Source organism: Heteronotia binoei, chromosome 1, assembly GCF_032191835.1.
Source record: "Heteronotia binoei isolate CCM8104 ecotype False Entrance Well chromosome 1, APGP_CSIRO_Hbin_v1, whole genome shotgun sequence".
Lineage (NCBI taxonomy): Eukaryota > Metazoa > Chordata > Lepidosauria > Squamata > Gekkonidae > Heteronotia > Heteronotia binoei.
In genome coordinates this window covers 222,128,778-222,144,386 of record NC_083223.1, presented here as the reverse complement: position 1 = coordinate 222,144,386, position 15,609 = coordinate 222,128,778, and the positions used below count along the sequence as shown (strand labels likewise).

General features: G+C 47.8%; 1 protein-coding gene across 2 annotated transcripts in view; it reads left to right on the top strand.

Annotated features, from left to right (window-relative positions):
* The window catches only part of RRP36 (ribosomal RNA processing 36), a 70,420-nt gene extending 57,818 nt beyond the window's left edge, over nt 1-12,602 (top strand). For both annotated transcript variants that reach the window (XM_060248078.1, XM_060248070.1), the window contains exons 4-8: nt 8,975-9,041; nt 9,361-9,465; nt 9,584-9,658; nt 9,838-9,955; nt 11,580-12,602. In XM_060248078.1, coding sequence (XP_060104061.1) covers nt 8,975-9,041; nt 9,361-9,465; nt 9,584-9,658; nt 9,838-9,955; nt 11,580-11,719 — 505 coding nt within the window. In that variant the 3' untranslated portion in view covers nt 11,720-12,602. The remainder of the gene's footprint in view (nt 1-8,974; nt 9,042-9,360; nt 9,466-9,583; nt 9,659-9,837; nt 9,956-11,579) is intronic.
* Nucleotides 12,603-15,609: the final 3,007 nt, after the last annotated feature.

Genomic DNA, 15,609 nt, shown 5'->3' with positions numbered 1-15,609 from the left:
AAGGAAAAAGACATTATAAGAAATAATAAAAAGTTGCGGCCAGCAAAGCAAGCGGGGTTGAACCGCCTGCCCTGCAGAGCTGCGGGAAGATGATGATGAACTGGAAGGAGAAGAGGAACCCTTAGAAACTTAGTGACCGCTGTCAGAGCGGTCCCCCAGATTGGGCTGCGCAGGTGACATCACCTGCAGCCACAACTGTTGGTGAATCCAATCCCAAGGGAGAGAAGGGTACAACGCAGCCCTCATCCTGAATTCCTGGTCATATTGAATCCAGGCCGGGCCGCTGAACATCGTATACCCTTTGTATATGATGTCCATGTACTGAATCAGCGCTGCCGCCCGCCAGGGCTGAGCACGCGCTATTACCCCCGCATATATAAAAAACCCTGGAAGCCAATTGGCCCAGGTCCAATCGACCTTCCTCTTCTTAAGCTTCTCCTTCTCTTTATCATCAAGCTCTTCCTTATACTTTTTTTCTAATTACCTAAATAAAAGGGAGAATATGTCAACATATCCCCCTTAAGGATTTTGTCTCTTGTGGCGGGCAGCAGGTGATCACCCAAAGGTAAGGCAACCTCACCAAACGGGACCACCCCATAAGGAGATGGGAAACCCCATCCGCCAGTTAAAGCCGCAGCTGCCCCCTGCTGCCTGGCCCCAGGCCAATTACCGAAAGGGCCAAACTGACCATGTGGCCACATCCAGTTATTCTTCTGTCCCACACCCGAAGTTGAAGGAGTTCCGGAACCACCTGAAGCAGCACCAGCCCCATTAGGTGCGGCAGATCCCCAGGACCCCCAGGGCCACACAGGCCCAGTATAGGGCAAAGATGCATCCCCCAACTTACCAGGAGGTACAGCAGGCACCAATGTTGTTCCCGCACCAACCGCACCGGACGACGGGCCAGATCCAGCATCCGAGCTGACCAGCCCAACAGCTCCTTCATTAGCAGTCACAGCAGACCGGCCCTCCAAAATAGACAGTATATCTGCCTGCAAAGCCAGCTTAGGAACCCGCCCTTTCCCTGACATCTGAGAAGGAAGAAGGCCAGATGCCCGTTCCAGGGCCTGCAGCCTCTGAAAAATGACTGCGTTCACCTCATCTTCTTCCTCCTTGTCTGAAGAGGGGAGCGGAGGACGCTTCTGGGGCGGCTTAGGAGCCTTACGAGCAGGCTGCTTACCCTTTGATTTTCCACCACCTTTCCGCCCCGACATGTTTGCCACCCAAAGGGATTACGGCACCCAACAAAAATGAAAGAGAGTTTAAACTACAGTACTGCAGCTTTACCACTCTGCCCCAGGGGCTAAGTCTCACAATCCCCCAAAACAACTCAATTTCTTCACTCAGAAAAAAGGCCAAAAGCCACCCCTAAAATGGCTGCCGCCTCAAAAGCACCTAAAATGGCCGCCAAGGACAAGAGGCAAGGCAAAAAGCAGGCAGAAAATGGCCGCCAGGGACAAGAAGCAAGAGGGAAGAAAGCAACTCCAGTGCCTCATAAAATGGCTGACGCTCACTCACTCGCTGGCTGCCGCCTCAGGCCCACTTAAAATGGCTGCCAAGGCCACCAGGCCCTAAGAGGGAGACCCACTGAGAAACGAGGGGCTTAACAGAATAAGGCCTTCCAAATAATGCAGCCCCCCACCGCCCTATGAAGCGCCCCTGCAACCCCCCCCCCAAAAATAAAAACACCAACCACGAGGGGGAAAAGGGAAGGTCCTGACACAGAACCACGCTGTGCAGGCCTTGTAAAGGGTCCGACAGCCAGACGAAGGATGTCCTGCCGCGCTAAAATAACTCCCTGCACCAGTCCCACGACGAGGTTGGAGCCCAACGCTGCGCCACACTCCATGCCGAACGGCCCTTCAAGGCCTAATCCCCCCCCCCAATGCCAGCTAAGAGCGTGACAGCATGCTCCACCGAGCACCGCAGGAGGACTGACAAGAAGGGAGCGGAGGCTTCAGAAGACACGCTGAAGCCCCACCTCCTAAAGCACGCTAAATCACCTAAAGCGCGATAAATCGCCCGCTCTTTCCACCGGGAGGGGCAAAATCTTCCCGGCAGCCACGCCGCAATGCGGCGGGCTGCCGGAGGTTCCATTATGTCAGATCCGGCTCTCATAATGTTGTGTCCTAGGTTCAAATGGAGAACTGTTACTTTTGGAGGGAACTGTTACTTTTGGAGGGAAGCTGAACAAGCCAAGCTTGTACTCCACACCAGGGTTCCAGAGAAGGCCTAAGCGTGCCCAATCAGGGGAAGGATTGAAACATATGTAGCCAATCAACATCTAGGCTCATACTGTACCCTGATAGGCCCTTAGGCCTCTGTAAATAGCCAATCCATGTACATAGTTAAGGTCCAATCAGAAGGGGGCAAGAATTGTATAAAGGAGCAGGAGGTTTGAATAGAGCTCAGTCTGTGTTGTGTTCCTGAAGTAAAGCTTGCTGAAATCACTCTCCGACTCTGGTCTCTTACTGCGTCGACCCCAGTACTTTACACTGGCGACGAGGATGGGATGCCAGTAAGAACCAGCAACAGAACCAGGAACACGGAAAGGTGGCTAAATCCAAGCCATCTGGGTCCGCACTTCCGCTCTGCGCACACCCCATCTCGCAAGCCGCCCAGACACGCTGCCAAGAATGGAGGCTCCAGCCAACCTCCTGCAGCCCTTTAGCATCGATCGCCCCGAGCTGTGGGACTCGTGGGTCGAAGGCTTCCAGTCATACCTGACCTTCTGGAAGATTACAGAGACTACCATGCAGAGGGCTCTGCTTATCAGTACGTGTGGCACGGAGACCGTGGACTTAGCCAGGGCTCTTCTCCAACCCAGGAAGCTCTCAGAGACGCCGGTGGATGACATCATCAGCGCTCTGGAGAAGTATTTCCAGCCCCAGCCAACCAAGCTCACCCGGCACTGGGACTTCCGACAAAGGACACAGAAGGCAGGCGAAACCACGATGGCGTTCTTGACAAGCCTGCGCCGGGTGGCAAGCCGATGCAGTTTCGCAGACCTCAACGAAGCCCTCCTCGACCAGTTTGTATGGGGCTTGAGGGACGAAAAACTAGTACAGAAACTCCTGTCCCTCTCCGAGTGCGACCTAACAAAGGCAATCGATGTGGCCACCAGCTGGGAGAAGGGCAGATCAGCAGGGCCACGGCTGACAAGACAGGCTGCGGCACACCAGATCAACCCTGAACCATCTACAGAGGACTCAGACGAGGACAAAGCTCTACAAACTGGCTATTGTTCAGCAGGAAGGAAGACCACCCATGCCCCACAGGGCATGAGACACAAGACACCACCTGCATGTGCAAGCTGCGGGGGCCAGCACGAGCGAAAGACCTGCCGATTCCGGAATGCCACCTGTCGACTCTGCAACAAGGAAGGCCACATCGCCTGTGCCTGCAGATCCACATCCCGAGCACGCATCCCGCAAAGATCTGCGCACTCCGAAGGCCAGCCAGACTTCGAGACCGACGCTCTCCACGCCCACCTATACCCGGTACCGTACCTACCCTCGCCGGTCAGGCCCTCCAAAATCCAGGTCAATGTAGGGATCGGGGGGTGCCCTGCCAAATGGAGGTGGACTCTGGGTCAGCATCATCTATTATAGCGGCAGAGACATTTTTTAAAATCCCCACCAGGCTGAGGCCTCGTCTCAGGGACCCGGGGTTTACCTTAGTGGACTTCCAGAAGAATAAGGTGCCTATCTTGGGAGTGGGCCCGGTCCCAGTCCAATACAAGGGGTTCAAGGGCCAGCTACAAGTGCTAGTGGTCAAGAACCACCTTACAAACCTTTTGGGTCTCGACTGGTTCAAGCCCCTGGGAATAGAGATCAGGGGGGTCAATAAGACTGTCGGAGTGGACTTTAACAAGGTTTGCGAAGAGTTCCCGGCCGTTTTCGATGGCACCTTGGGCTGCTACACGGGTCCCCCGGTTACACTACACCTCGACCCCACAGTGCGGCCTATTAGGCTTAAAGCGTGGCGAGTTCCATTCGCGCTCAAGCCTAAAATTGAAGAGGAACTGGATAAACTGATTGCACAGGGAATACTAGAGCCTGTCACCCACGCAACCTGGGAAACTCCCATCATGACTCCAGTCAAGCCCAGTGGGGAAGTGCAGATTTGTGCAGACTATAAGTGCACCCTCAACAAGGCTCTTCAGGCCCACGCATACCCTGTGCCCATCGTCAGCCACGTTTTAGCCACCCTAGCCGGCGCAAAAATTTTTGGCAAGTTGGACTTGGCCCAAGCTTACCAACAGCTGCCGGTGGATGAGGCCACGGCCAACGCCCAAACAATAGTGACCCACCGGGGGGCCTTTAGAGTAAAGCGGTTGCAATTTGGCGTGAGTGTGGCTCCGGGGTTGTTCCAGGAACTCATGGACTCTCTTTTAAAAGGACTTCCTGGAGTCACTCCATTCTTCGATGATGTGCTGATCGCTGCAGCCTCGCCTGAAGAATTCGCCGCCTGCCTTAGAGGAGTCCTACAACGTTTTGAAAAAGCCGGCCTCAAGGTCAAACGGGAGAAGTGCCTCCTGGGCGTGGATCGGGTGGAATTCCTGGGGTTCTCCATCGATGCCCAGGGGGTCCACCCCTCCGACGCCAAGCTGCGTGCCATCAGAGATGCTCCAGCGCCCACCAACAAGCAAGAACTCCAGGCCTTCCTCGGCCTAAACTTTTATCATGCTTTTCTCCCCCACAAGGCAGTGGTGGCCGAACCCCTGCACCGGCTTCTAGACAAGAACCGACCCTGGGCGTGGGGCCGCCAGCACGCTAAAGCCTTCCAGGATATCAAGGGCCTCCTGATATCCAACTCCGTCCTTGCCCATTTCGACGAGACCCTGCCCTTGGTCCTTGCATGCGACGCATCCCCTTATGGCGTGGGGGCAGTTCTGGGCCACCGACTCCCTGATGGGACCGAAGTCCCTATCGCGTACTACTCGCGGACCCTCTCGTCGGCGGAGCGGAACTACGCCCAAATCGACAAAGAAGGGTTGGCAGTTGTGGCCGGCGTCAAAAAATTTCATGATTACATCTACGGCTGGCCCTTTACCCTCTATACGGACCACAAACCCCTCTTGGGCCTCTTTGCATCAGACCGGCAGACCCCTCAGGTGTTGTCCCCATGGGTCCTCCGTTGGTCCATTTTTCTAGCCGGCTACACTTACACCCTAGTGCATCGCCCGGGCAAGGCAATGGGCCATGCTGACGCCCTGAGCCGCTTGCCCTTGCCTGACGTGGATCCCGATCCAGCCCCAGCTCATCAGATCCTACTGATGGACATGCTTCCGGACAGGCCATTGCTCGCCCGCAACGTTGCTGCCCGCTCCGCTCGTGACCCAGTCCTCTCCCGTGTCTTGGACTGGGTGGGGAGGGGATGGCCCAAGGGCTCGACTGGGCCGGAATTTACTCCGTTTGCAGCCCGGAAAGATGAACTATCCACCCACAAAGGCTGCCTACTATGGGGCAACAGAGTCGTCATCCCCAAACCCTTGCAAGATCAAGTGCTTAGAGCCCTGCACGAGGCACACCCGGGCATAGTCCGCATGAAGGCTCTCGCACGGAGCTATGTCTGGTGGCCCGGCCTCGATGCAGAAATTGAGGCTTGGGTTAAAAGGTGCCCGACATGCCAGGTGTCAAGGCCTGACCCCCCACGTGGCCCAGTGAAACCATGGGAATCCACCAAAAACCCCTGGTCAAGACTGCATATGGACTTTGCTGGCCCCTTCCATGGGCAGACTATACTCATACTAGTGGATTCATACTCCAAGTGGTTGGAGGTGGTCCAGGTGCCCTCGCCATCATCGCAGGCGACCATCACGGCTCTGAGGGCCATCTTTGCAACCCACGGGTTGCCGGAGACCATCGTCACCGACAACGGCACAGCATTCACGTCCGCAGTGTTCCAGGACTTCTTAGCCAGGAACCTCATCAGGCACATTCGCTCTGCCCCGTTCCATCCAGCCACCAACGGCCAGGCAGAGCGGATGGTGTGCACCGCAAAGGAGGCCTTGAACCGTCTGGGCCCCTCAGACTGGCCAAAAGACTTGGCGAGTTTCCTAATGGCCTACTGGACCACACCCACCGCCTCCACAGGTCGCAGTCCAGCCGAACTCCTCATGGGCCGCCGCATCACCACCCTGCTGGACAAGCTGCACCCTGACCGAGCCCCAGACAGGCGACCGGCGCCGGAACACCTTAAAGCCCCCAGAGGGTTCTACCCAGGTGAGACAGTGTGGGCACGGAACTATGCCACCACTGGCCCCGCCTGGCTCCCTGGAAAGGTGGACCACGTCACCGGACCGGTCTCCTATGCAGTGACCTTGGAGGGTGGACATCTCCTGAGGCGACACATCGACCAACTCCGTGGTCGCCTGCCTGCTGGGGAGCCAAGGTCAGAGGCTCCAGATCCGGACAACGTAAGTCCCCGTGAGCCTGACACAGAACAGGGTTCCGTGGAGCCCGCTTCGGCCCAGCAGGAGGAGACCCCCGACCGCGCAGCTGAACCCAGGTCTCCCGGGGCCGCCGTCCCAGATGTCTCCAGCTCTGCAGCCGCGGAACCACCAACCGAGTCGGAACGCCCAGACCCCTCGGACCTCCGACGCTCGACACGAGACCGCCGCCCTCTGGCATATCTCCAGGACTATGTCACCTGATAGCTGGAACTATGGGGGGAGGGGTGTTGTGTCCTAGGTTCAAATGGAGAACTGTTACTTTTGGAGGGAACTGTTACTTTTGGAGGGAAGCTGAACAAGCCAAGCTTGTACTCCACACCAGGGTTCCAGAGAAGGCCTAAGCGTGCCCAATCAGGGGAAGGATTGAAACATATGTAGCCAATCAACATCTAGGCTCATACTGTACCCTGATAGGCCCTTAGGCCTCTGTAAATAGCCAATCCATGTACATAGTTAAAGTCCAATCAGAAGGGGGCAAGAATTGTATAAAGGAGCAGGAGGTTTGAATAGAGCTCAGTCTGTGTTGTGTTCCTGAAGTAAAGCTTGCTGAAATCACTCTCCGACTCTGGTCTCTTACTGTGTCGACCCCAGTACTTTACACATAACAAATGAGTTTAACTAGTCAGGATTGGGGGGGATGTGTCTTTATTCAGCAAGGGACTGATCTGAGAACTTGCTGACACATAACTGAAATGAATCCAGAAGTGTAGCCAGCTTAATTTGTTGTACCTAAATGGATAAACTTTCATGGACTAGAACTCACTTTGCCAGTCTAATCCTTGAAAGCTTGTGCTAGAATAAAAACTTGTTAGCTATGACAAGATTGCTGTTTATTTTTCAAGGCAAATAGTTTCCAAAACCCTTTTTTTAAAAAAAGGCAACATTGAAATAAGTATTCTTAAGTGTAGAGCAATTAGTCAGATTGTGGAAGAATACAAGAACGCTTTACACGCCCACAGAGTTTTCTAACAGGAAGGAAGAAATGTCTCTGGAGAACTTACAGGACACTCAAAATTTAATTAACATAACTTTTCTAACAAGAAGGGGGTTGGAATTTGAGACTTCTGCTGTTAAGTGACAGATGTTAATCCATAAACACTCTCACAAATCATCAAATAGGCAGCTTGAAAATGGGACTTTTTGCTTTAGAAATATAGTGCTGCTCAGGACAAAAATGACCAAAGCTTCTAAACCCATCTAACTTCTGTCACTGGACTGCAGGCTTTAATCAGTAGAGTAGTCAACTAACATTTTACTTGATTAAGTGATGGTGGTAATTGCCATTAGTAGAGCTGAGAACTGAAGGCATAATTATTTATTCTTTGAGGCTACATTGGTCGTAGTATGTTAATATAATAGTAGGGATGCCAATCGTAGCCTGAGCTTGTCAGATCTCAGAAGCTAAGCGGAGTCAGTCCTGGTTAGTATTTGGATGGGAGACCACCAATGAATACATCAGTCACCACACAGAGGCAAGCAGTGGCAAACCACTTTTAAACATAAGTCTGCCTTGAAAACCTACAGAGATGCCCTGACCTGGATAGCCCAGGCAAGCTCAGTCGCATCAGGTCTTGGAAGCTAAACAGGGTTGGCTGTGGTTACTACTTGGATGGGAGACTGTCCTTGAAATACCCATTCCAGAGGCTGAGGCAGGCTTATTCAGCCACCTCCCTGAATATTCTCCAGGTGCCCCAGTAGGGGTCAGTCACCAGAGGTCAGCATGACTTCCAAGTACAGATATACGTGGACACACACAAAAAAATACAAAAATATCAAAAAAGAAGAAAATATTAAAGGTGACATTTATTTCCATCACTGAGTGCAAGCTTCTCTGTTCTGAAATGTAAATTGTCTCACATTTTCTTTAGTCTCTCAAAAAGCATCTGTACTCAGGTTCTGATAATAAATGCATATTTGTTTAAAAATGTGTGTTATGTGTCATCAAGTTGTTTCTGAATTATGACAACCCTCTGAATTAATGATCTCCAAAAAAATCCTGCCTTGTTCAGGTCTTGCAAACTGAAAACTATGGCTTCCTTTATTGAGTCATTGTTTAAATATAGTGGTTAGATTATTAGTTGAAAGGCAAGCCATTAATGTCTGGAAATTCTGTAACTTCTTATCAGCCCTTAAATAAGCAGCATTAAATGTAAGAAGGCATATTACTGAATATGGCCCAAATATGTACTAAATTTATTTTAACAATGATATGTCTCTCCTGGGGTTATTGAGATCTCTTGTTCCAGAATTCAAAAGGTGGAATCTAATACTGTGTTAGTGTACTTTTTAATCCTCCCTTGTATTTTAAGATGAGTAAATATCATGTACTTTGCAAATACTTTTCAGTTACCCTCAAACAAGCTTTTGATTTCTTCAATGGTCTAGTGTGGATGAACTTCTGGCTGTGGCATTCTTTTAATATTGCATTTTGAGAGGTTGTTCTAAGACCCAAGCTGCCCAGGGCAGAAACTGTCTCTGGCTTTCTATCTAACCAAGTGTGCTTTCTTTGACCCTCAGCCCATTGGAACTATCAGCCAAGAAGCCGGTCCCCTTTCTGCGGCAAGTGGTGCCTGTTAAAAAGAAGGTTAGTAGCTTGTGTCTCTGGACAGAAGTAAGAAACAAACAAGGATGAAAGACAGGATGATAATATTTAAGGGAGTAAAACAGTGAAGCCTGCGGTGAGGGGGGGGATATCATAGATTTTTATTATGTGAGGAGGCTGACAACTTAGTAGGCAGCAGACCAAATAGTGCTATATAAGGTGAAGTGAGGAAAGTTCCAGGGAGTTTGACAGAACTGGGCTTGCTCCCAAAATATAAAATGATGGGTGTGTACTAGAAGAGAAAAATCACATTTTAGCATTGCTCAGATTTAGATGCTTACTCCCCATTCACCCTCCATAGGTGCCTCGAGACCCACGCTTTGATGACCTTTCTGGGGAGTACAACCCTGAAGTGTTTGAAAAAACATATGCTTTCTTGAATGACCACAGGAAGAAGGAAAAAGAGGTAATGCTGCAACTGCTACCACCTGTTCTATCAACAGCATTCCTAGCATAAGAGTGAGTCGATTTGACTACTACTTCCTCAAACTGAAGAGTCATTTTACTAACTGTTCCTTCTGTAGATGGTTCAGAAGCAACTGAAAAAATGTCGGAATGCGGAACAGCAAAACAAGCTGCAACAGCTCCTAAAACGTATGGTGAGTTGGTGACACAATGAATTGCAATCAGCCAGGTGTTTTCTTCTGAGATGTGGGAGGCAAGCCAAAGGTGGAGTGACCATTCAGTGGGAAAACTCCAGTGATGCTAATGAGATAGGGAAGAGGAGAAATCTTACATTGATTTGCACATTGATGACTTGCCGTTCTTTGCTGCTTAGACACAGCAGGAGGATGCTCAGAAGAAACGCGAGAAGGAGCGAGAAAAGGACCTTGCCTTGAAGAAACAGCAGAGGGAGCTGGCCAAGCAAGGGAAGAAGCCCTTCTATCTTAAGAAATGTAAGTTTAATAAAAATGTAGCATAAGAAGAGCCCTGCTAGATCAGACCAGCTGTTTCACATAGCTGCCAACCAGCTGTCCTGGAGGGCTAGTGGATAGGACACAGATGCCAAAATCCTCCCCTGAAGTAGTCTCACAGCACTGGTATTCAGTGGTTTACCTCCTCTGAATATGGAGGTTCACTTTAGTTTTCATGGCTAATAGCTGTTGATGGACTTATCCATAAGTCTTTCTAGCTGCCTTTTAAAGCCATCTATGCTAGTGGCTGTCACCATAATCACTAGCAGTAAATTCCTCAGTTTAATTACTGATTGAATGAAAAACTGTTTCCTTTGGTCTGTCCTGAAGCTATTGGCCATTAACCTGACCCTAAGTTCTAGTATTACGGGTGAGACAGAAGTTCTCTTTATCCACTTTCTTTGCCCCTTGCATAATTTTATACGCTTTTGTCATGTCTCCCATTAGTCACCTTTTTTAACCAGAGTCCCAGACTCTTCAGCTTTGCTCTTGATCATCGTGGTTGCCCACATCTGCAATTTTTCCAGGTCTGCAGTATCTTTTTGGAAATATGGCAACTACAGCAATACACAGTATTCCAAATGAAGGCACACCATAGGTCTATACAAGCGTATTACATTATTGGCTTATTTACTTCCAATCCCTACCTTCATAATCTCCTTCATGGAGTTTGCCTCTTTCACTAGTACTGCACACTAAATCAACATTTTCCTCTAGCTATCCACTACAACTACAGGGTCTCCTTCCCTCTGTTTTAGGCAGTCAGATTCCATCAGCATATATCTGAAGTTAGGATTTTTTTGTTCCAGGATGCATCACTTTACACTTTCTTATGTTGAACTTTATTTGCCATGTTATTGCCTGCTTGCTCTGTCTGTCTGTCTGTCTATCTATCTATCATTTAAAAGGCCCAGTATTTAAAAAGCCATCAAAAAGAAAGTATTAGGCATAAACAGCTTTAAAAATGTCCATAAAACAGAAGCAGAACATTAAAAAGCTAAGATAAAACTCTGACTTCCCATTGCAGAAGCCATGCTAGTTTTCCCTAGGCAGGTTCTATTCTTCTGTGTGATTAATAATTCTGTCTTTAATAAGTTTCTGTTACTTTGCCTGGAAGTCTATAATTTCCAGGATCCCTGGTTTTTAAAAATCTGTATATAACTTCTGCTACTCACCAGTCCTCTAGTACAATATCCCTCTTCTTTTGTTCACTTGGGCTTCCTCTCTGTGTGGTTCCACCTCCTGCACCAGCCATGTTACGGTCAGCTCCAGCTCATGTGGCAGCCATTTTGTAGTTGCACCTGCCATCCTGTGGCAGAACAGGTGCCCACATGCTCAAAAAGTTTTGGGGCCCCTGTAGTAGGAAATAATGGAAAGGAATTGGATGGAGATACTGGGTGGGAGGCTTCATTCCACTGGTGTTAACATTCAAAACTGTTTATATGTGCAGGACATAAATATTAGACAACCTACTGAAATACTATATTTTGATGGGAAAGTGTTGAGAGCAAAGAAGAGAATTTGAGTCAGGGATGGGTATTGCTAATGCCATTATGAACAGTTATCACTTGAATTGACCATCTTCTTCCATTTTTGCTGTGTGTAGCTGATAAGCAGAAATTGGAACTAGCTGAGAAGTACAAGGAGCTAAAGAAGAGTGGGAAGCTGGAGAACTTCCTGAGCAAGAAGAGGAAACGAAATGCTGCTAAGGACAAAAGGAAACTGCCTTCCAGGAAGAATTTGTAATGTTTAGCTATGCCTTGGCGGGGGGTTCAGAGCTGCTGCTGAAAGTACCAACACCATGCCAGGAGCATTTGCATCTTCTGAACAAATGAGAATCTGAGCAAATTAAGCTTCCACCTCTGAATATGCCTCTCAAGGGTGTACTTTTATTCAGCCACAGATGAGAAGGAGAAGATTTGCATTGCTCACCCAGTTTCTTCCCCTCTTTCTTCCAGAGGACAGAACCAGAGCTTAGCACAGAGAATTGGAGGGCTTTACAAGGTTCTGTTCCTCTCATGAGGTAATAACTTTTGCCCACAGCCTTTTCTCTTCCCCTCCCACATAGCCTGTACAGACTTGTGAACTCCTCAAGTCTTCTCCTTCCTACCTTTCTAGGGTCGCATATCTTTTTGCTCCTCTAGCTCATCGGGCAGTACATATATCTTTTTGCTCCTATCTCCAAGTGTTTCCTAGCTCTCTTCCAGCTGTTTTCTTTCCTGGGCTCTATAGGAACCAACAGACTCCTCCATTATGCAGAATTCTTTGGTTTCTCACATAGGTATTGCATTAAGAAAAACCTTCCCTAAAATAGTAACACTGCCATGCCTACAGCATTCCATCTGGAAGAAAGAAATATAGCATGGGGAATTCAGTCTGTTGGGAAGGTTTGTATATATATTTTCCAGCTCACTCAGATTTTGGCTGAGGATGACTGCTTTCTTTCATACGAATGTTCTGCATTGGACTGGAAATTTCCTAGAAATTTTGCACAAAAGTAATAGGTTGCAGTGTACCGTTAATAGCTTGTATTTTGACACGGTTCCTTGGGTAACTGGTAGAATGTTTTGTAACATTTCACTGAACATATCTCTTAAGTAAAATTTTAATAAAATTGAACTTGGTTTTCCTTCGGAACTCCTTATTGTTTCTGTTAATGCTAAACAAAGGAACTGATATATTCTCGGGAGACGTGTGCACACAGTACTGCTTTTTTCATTAGAACACACTCACCACTGTTTCTTCACACAACTTGGTCTGCTCTCGCTCTCTCTTTTGTTTACAGTGGTTTGATCTTTTCAGCTAGTAATTGCTAGTATGGCTTCATTCTCGCTAAGCGGATTTTTGTTGGTTTTTTTCATGTTCTGAATCTTGTCAGCTCTTTGGTTTGCATCCTTTGTGCTCATGTTTCAGCTCTTAATTGTTTGCTGTGTACCTTCATCTAGTGCAAAGAACACCTCTCAATTTGGGGAATGGCAGGAGACACTGAGGAATGTCACAATTATGGTTCATCAAGACTTGACTTATGAGGGGCAAGGTGGATTGGCCCTGTACTTTTCAGATAGCCAGCTTGGCTACTACGTTTAAAAGACTAGGTAGGGTGTGAGAAGGATTTGTTCTTTCCCTGCCTCGGGGTGCTGGTGGTCAGGCAACAAGTCTTGTGGATTTAATTAAGGGTCACCTGCCTTTCCCATCATTCAAATCTGTCTCATATGAAGCTGCTTTATACATAATCAGACCAATTTAAATAGTACAATTTATTCTGCTGGCTGTGGAGATTAGGGAGCAAAGATTGATGCTGAGTACTGAAACCATGCCTGTTAACCACTGAAAATTCTGCTTGCATTCATCTGGCTTCTGAAACTTCAGTAAGTCAAACTAGGATCTGGGTGACCTTGGCCCAGTCAGATACTCTAAGACTTAACCTATTTCACAAGGTTGTTGTGAAGGTAAAATTGGGAATGATGTATACCACGTTGGGTCCCACTGAGGAGAAAAGGGATGTAAATGACGTAAATAAATATATTGGTCAAATTCATCAGAGCAGCTTTCATGCTTAGAAATATGGAAATTTGTTTTCACTTCAAAACAAAACAGAAAAATTTCAGGAGGCCAGTTGTCTCCAGTGCTCTGTGTGATCATAGAATCCACAACTTAAATGGCCTGTTAATTCTCAGCTGCATCTTTTTTTTCCTTCTTTTTTTTGTAAACTAGGGGTTATTTTCTCACACAACACACACCAAATCCACGCATACTGCAGCTGTACAAAAGTAGTTCCTCAGGAAGCCATGAGATAATGGCTGATGAGAGGGAAGTTGTGGGTAGAGGGGAGCCATACAACACAGTCCTATACAGAGTTACTCTAAAGTGGAGTGACTCTACATAAGGTTGCACTGTTAGAGTGGGTGCTGCCAACAGCTTGTCTTCCTTATTAAGCATTGTATATTCCCAGGAAAAAGCATCACTTATGGAAAATTGGTTACAGGTCTTGTGCAGCATGTACATGTCAGGGATGCTCTAGGCTGATCTTGCATTGAGCAGGAGGTTGAACTTGATGGCCTGTATGGCTGTTTCTAGCTCTGTGATTCTTTTATTCTATGTTAGTCCTTGTCAACTGTGGACCAACTTGGACTTAAGTTCTCCAAACATTTCAGGGGCAAAAGCACGAAAATGGAATCCTCATTTCCCAAAGATAGCCATCTGAACATGCCCTTACAAGGAAGGGAAAGTTACAAGGTCAGTTTGTTTGTTTCCCCCTCACACTGTAAATTTTCCTTCTGAATATATTTACCAAGTTAATGAGTAATTTTATTTAGTGGGCTGAATGTATTGAAGTACCACTGGCTGCCTCAGAACATACTCATGGAAATGAATGACCTAAATACAAGGAAGAAAGCTACTTTCTCAAATTAGTGGAAGTCATAAAAGATTAAAACAGCTATTGGGAATCATAAAAAGCAATGAGAAGTAACCATCTTGGTGCCTGGGGGGAGGGGGGAGGAAGCTGATGAGAATGGGATGAGCTGCATAGTTACCTGCTATGCCTGCTCCGAAGTGGGCAGTGTTGTGAATTAAATGCACCGATTCAAACTTAGTTCCCTGACAGAAACCTTAAGAGTCTGCCTGATTCTTTGAATTGGCAAACCTTACTGAATTGGTGCCAGTTCAGTATCTTGGAACTAATTGCCTTGAATTCAATCCTGGCTGCTAGCAGCACCTCCAAAAGGAAAGTGTTTGCATACAATCCCCCAAAAAGAGCTTATTTGCAAGCCCTGTTCTCTGCAAAGTGGGTTTCAGATCTTCAGTGGCTCCAGCCCCTGCAAATTCAGTCACATCAGGTTTTCTCCTTTACTACTTTAGATCTTTTTGTAGTCCCTGAATAATATTGTGTGTTTTAACTTGACTGGGTTTTGAACAGCTGCAGCAGATGCCAGCTAGAGAAATTAAGTTATAAGGACTAGATGTCGCCTTCCATTCCTTCAGGAGAAATTTTCACGTCGTCAGTCAGCATTTTCCCATGGTCAAAAAACCATCCCAACTATCTCATTACTCTGACCTCATGTTTTGTTTGTTCAAGTCCTTGCTTCTGAGTGGCGTAAGAATGTCTCCCGGTGCATGTCTCTTATCATCAAATGGAGATCTTCCATTACGGTTGCCAAGTCCCAACTCAAGAAATATCTGGGGATTTTGGCAATACTACCTCTAAACTGTGGAGTCTTGTGAGCAAAAATTCTACTTTGTGAGCTATTGACATTAAAGTTGTGAACTACTGCATAAATTAGCTTGTTCTGAGGCCATTTTTCCTGACCTAGGACAGAAATGTGTGAGCTGGAAGCTAAAAAACTCGGAGCTAGCTCACACTAACTCAGCTTAGAGGGAACACTGGACTTTGTGAGTGGAGCCAGGAGCAAGGTTATGACAAGCACGATTGAACTCTGAAGGGAGTTCTAGCCATCACATTTAAAGGGACTACATGTCTTTTAAATGCCTTCCCTCTACTGGAAATAAAGGAGGATAGGGGCACCTTCTTTTGGGGCTCATAGAATTGGACCCCGTGGGAGGGTTTTTTGAGGAGAGGTACCATATGCTATGCTGAAAATTTGGTGCCTCTACCTCAAAAAACATCCCCACGAGAG